The sequence below is a fragment of the Acanthisitta chloris genome, unplaced genomic scaffold (assembly GCF_000695815.1).
Source record: "Acanthisitta chloris isolate BGI_N310 unplaced genomic scaffold, ASM69581v1 scaffold17681, whole genome shotgun sequence".
NCBI classification, from domain to species: domain Eukaryota; kingdom Metazoa; phylum Chordata; class Aves; order Passeriformes; family Acanthisittidae; genus Acanthisitta; species Acanthisitta chloris.
In genome coordinates, this window is record NW_008654506.1 from 308 (window position 1) to 4,661 (window position 4,354).

The 4,354-nt window shown below is 59.2% G+C and overlaps 1 protein-coding gene across 1 annotated transcript in view; it reads left to right on the top strand.

The window, feature by feature from the left end:
* Positions 1-990: 990 nt before the first annotated feature.
* Positions 991-4,354, top strand: part of LOC103810642 (V-type proton ATPase subunit B, kidney isoform-like) — a gene marked incomplete at its 5' end in the record, with an annotated part of 7,584 nt that continues 4,220 nt past the window's right edge. Inside the window, 5 exons of the mRNA XM_009083555.1 lie at positions 991-1,082; positions 1,432-1,571; positions 2,178-2,279; positions 2,390-2,487; positions 3,693-3,816. Of these exons, the coding sequence (XP_009081803.1) occupies positions 991-1,082; positions 1,432-1,571; positions 2,178-2,279; positions 2,390-2,487; positions 3,693-3,816 (556 nt within the window). The remainder of the gene's footprint in view (positions 1,083-1,431; positions 1,572-2,177; positions 2,280-2,389; positions 2,488-3,692; positions 3,817-4,354) is intronic.

Below are 4,354 nucleotides of genomic sequence, written 5' to 3' on the forward strand. Positions count from 1 at the left end.
GTGGCTTCGGATGCTGCGGCTCAGGGACGGAAGATGAGGCTGAGCAGGAGTGGGGTGATGTGTGACCCCCCCCGGGAGGGTTTGAGGGAGTCTGGGTGTCACCTTATGTGCCCAGGAGATGTGGACACCAAGTGGGAGAGCATGGGGGTGGTTTCAACGGCATTGGGGGGTCTTGGTGTCACCCCATTTACCTGGGAGCCAGGGAATCCCATGGGGAGGTGATAAGGGTGGTTTGGATGACTTTGAGGGGTCTCAGTGTCACCCTCCTACCTGGGAGCCAGGGACCCCAAGGGGGACGTGCTGGGGATGTCTGGATGGCACTGAAGGGTCTTGGTGTTCTTGGTGTCACCTCACCTGCCTGGGAGCTGAGGACACCAAGGGGAAGGTATTTGGGGTGGCTCAGATGACACTGGTGGGGTCTTGGTGTCACCTCACCTGCCCAAGAGTCAGAGACCCCAAGGTGAGGTGATGGGGAGTGGCTGGGACATGAGGACATGGTGATGGAAACCTGGGAACAGGGAAAAGTCCTGTCCCCATGTGCCAGTATGAGGGTCTGGGTGTCACCCAACCTGCCCAGGAGACAGAGACCCCCAGGGAGAGGTGATGGAGGTGTCTTGGATGGCACTGGGGGTCTTGGCATCACCTCACCTGCCCAGAAGTTAGGGACCCTCAGGGGGAGATGATGATGGTGTCTGGGGACATGGGGAGGGGTATCAGGGGTCCTGTCTCCACTCGCTCCACCTTCCTGCCCCAAGAGCTGTGGTGTCACCCAGACCTCAGGTGGCACTGCCCACCCCATGCAGTGACATGGGCACACCTTGTCCCCAGCATGGGGGGCTGGAGATGCCCACTGGGTGCAAACCCTCTGCCCCCAGCACTGGTCCCTGTGTCCCCTCTGGAGCACCCCAGGCACTCAGGTGTCCTGTGGAAGCACTGAGGACCAGGAGCAGGATGGGGGCATGGCTGGGTGGCCTGGGCATGGTCCAGCAGCTCTGTCCTTGCAGGTCGTGTGTTCAATGGCTCAGCGAAACCCATCGACAGTGGCCCCACAGTGATGGCCGAGGACTTCCTGGACATCAATGGTAACAGCTCTGGCCACCACGTGGCTTTGATGGCTCTGAGCAGCCATGGAGAATGTGGGAGGGTCTTGGGAATCCAACCAGACACAGGGAATGCAGGAGGGTCTTGGGCACAGCTTGGGGTTGGGGATCATGCCATGAGTGACCATATCCCTCCATTCCTTCCCTCCATCCCTTGCCTCCATCCTACCATCTATGAAGTGTTCCAGGCCAGGTTGGATGGGGCTTCGAACAACCTGGGCTGCTGGAAGTTGTCCCTGGGTGGGACTTGGTGGGCTTTAAGGTCCTTCCAACCCAAACCATTCCATGATCCCTCCTCTCTGGAGTTCCTCACTTCCCTGTCCTGCTCCAGGCCAACCCATCAACCCCCACGGCCGCATCTACCCTGAGGAGATGATCCAGACTGGGATCTCACCCATCGATGTCATGAACAGCATTGCCCGTGGCCAGAAGATCCCAATTTTCTCTGCTGCTGGACTCCCCCACAATGAGGTGTGTCCTCCCTCTTCTCCTCTGCTTTCCCACAGTGAGGTGTCTCCCTGGTGGGCACAGGAGGAGGAGGATGGATTTGGGGGGCTGCAGCCCATCTCCTGCATTTCCCCTGTTAAGAAGCTCCTGTTATCTCCTGCTTCAGTTTCCCCATGGGCACAGTGGTGGGTACAGAAAACCAGTGTGCTCAGAGCTGTGCTGGGACAGGGGAGAAGTGATCTGGGGTGCCCAAACTGGGGGTGAGGGGCTGCAGACCACCCATGGCCCCACCAGTGTGGCTGTGGTAGGAACAGAGCAGGATGGGCTAGATGTGCTCAAATGGAATGGAAATCAGCCCTGAGGGATCAGGAATGACCTCAGAGGGTGACCATGGGCATGGCACATGCCACAGTGAGATGGGGATACCCCTCTGCCCCCCCAGGCTATGGAGCTGGGTACCCAACATGGGCTGGGAAGCTACTGGGGATGTTGATGTCCATCCTGGGGTGATGGCTCTTCTTCACCTGCTCCATCCCCTGCCCACCTGCCATGGGGCCACATCCTGGTGCTGGGGGGGCAGCGGCCCCTCTTGGGGGGTCCCTGCTGCCCCCCAACCCTATCCCCCTGCAGATTGCAGCCCAGATCTGCCGCCAAGCTGGGCTGGTCAAGAAGTCCAAGGATGTGGTGGACTACCATGAGGACAACTTCGCCATCGTCTTCGCTGCCATGGGGGTGAGTTGGTGCAGGGTGGGACAGCCCAGGTGGCCCTGGCAAAGCCACCCCCCAGCACTGCCCTGTGCCCCTGATGTTCCCTGTGCCCCTGACTGGTGTTCCCTGGGCAGGTGAACATGGAGACAGCTCGGTTCTTCAAGTCGGACTTCGAGCAGAACGGCTCCATGGAGAACGTCTGTCTCTTCCTCAACCTGGCCAACGACCCCACGTCAGTCACAACAGGGCTCTGTGATGGGCTCCTCCTCCTCCTCTTCCTCTCTTTTCATTTCCTTTCTCCTCCTTCCTCCATTTTCCTTCTCTTTCTCCCTTCTCTTTCTCCTTCTCCTCCTCTTCCTCCTCTTTTCTTCTCCTTTTCCTTCTTTCTCCCTCCTCCTCCTCTTTTCTTCTCCTTTTCCTTCTCCTTTCTCCTATCTCCCTCCTTCTTTCTTCTCTTCTTTTTCTCCTATCTCCCTCCTTCTTTCTTCTTTTTCCTTCTTTCTCTCTTCCTTATTCTTATTCCTTCTGCCACCCTCTCCTTCCTCCTTCTTTTTCCTTCTTTCTCCCTCTTCCTTCTCCTCCTCCTCTTCCTCTTTCCCCTCCTCCTCCTTTCTGTTCTTTTTCCTTCTCCCTCCTTCTTTCTCCTTTTCCCTTCTTTCTCCTTCCTCCTCCTCCTTCTTTTCCTTCTTCTTCCTCCTTATTTCTCCTTTTCTCCTCCCATATTCCTCCATTTTCCTTGTCCTTCTCTCTTCTTCTCCTCCCCCTCCTTCTCCCTCTCTCTCTCCCCATGGACCTGCCCCATCCTAAGTGGCTCAGGGTTGGGAGGGCTGTGCCAGGTGTAGCTGGGGGGACCCCAAAACTGAGAGCCCCTCTACTCCCCGTGGGGGCCAATCCTGCCCTGAGCAGCACAGGGGGGACTGCAGACCTCCATCCTGCACAGTGCCGGGCTTCTCCTGGCACCCCTAAACCTGCTCTGTGGGGGCTGTTTGGCCTCTGGGAGTGCCACCATCCTGCACGGTGCTGGGCTCCTCCATGTGCCCTCGCTGCACCCCCAAATGTGCTGATGTTGCCCCACTGATGCCCCCAAACCTGCTATGTGAGGTCTGATTAGGCTCTGGGGGTGCCACCATCCTGCACAGTGCTGGGCTCCTCCTGGCACACCCAAACCTGCTCTGTGGAGGCTAATTGTACTCTAGCAGTGCCCACCATCCTGCACAGTGCTGGGTTCCTCCGTGTGCCCTCCTGGCACCCCCAAACTGCTGTATGAGGGCTTCTTGGGAGATGAAGGTGTCTCCACGGTGCTGGGCTCCTTCTGGCACCCCCAGACCTACTCTGTGGGGGCTAATGGGGCTCTGGGGTACCTACACGGTGCTGGGCTGTCCTGTGTGCCCCCCAGAGCAGCTGAGGGTGCCGCGGGGGTGCCCTCCGTGCCCGCAGGATCGAGCGGATCATCACCCCCCGCCTGGCGCTCACCACCGCGGAGTTCTTGGCGTACCAGTGCGAGAAGCACGTCCTGGTTATCCTGACCGATATGAGCTCCTATGCTGAGGCACTGCGAGAGGTCAGGGGGTTTCTTGCAGAGCACCCCGGAACCCTGGGGGTCCCTGAGGAGACAGGGGAGGAGTTTGAACTGTTGGGGGGACTCGAGGGGATCAGAGTGATTGGAGTGATTGGGGTGCCTAGGGATGCTTTGGGTGCTCAGGGTGCCTGGGGTACCTGGTGTGCTCAGGAAATCTGGGGGTGCATGAGGTGCTTGACTTACTTGGGCTGCTCAGGGTGCCCAGGAAACTTGGGGTACATGGGGTGCTGGGCGTACTTGGGATGCTCAGGGTGCCCAGGATGCATGGGGGACCTGGGGTGATTGAGCTGCCCAGGATGCCTGGGGTGCTGGTGGTACTTGGGGTGCTTTGGAGTACCCAGGGTGCCGAGGGAACCAGGGGTCCATGGGGAACCTGGGATGCTCGGGGTCCCCAGCACACACGGGGACCTTAGGGTGCTTGGAGTGCTTAGGGTGCCTGAGGCAGTCAGTGTGCCCGGGACACCTGGGGTTCCTGGGGCTTTTGTGGTACCTGGGGTGCTCGGGGTGCCCAGCACACCTG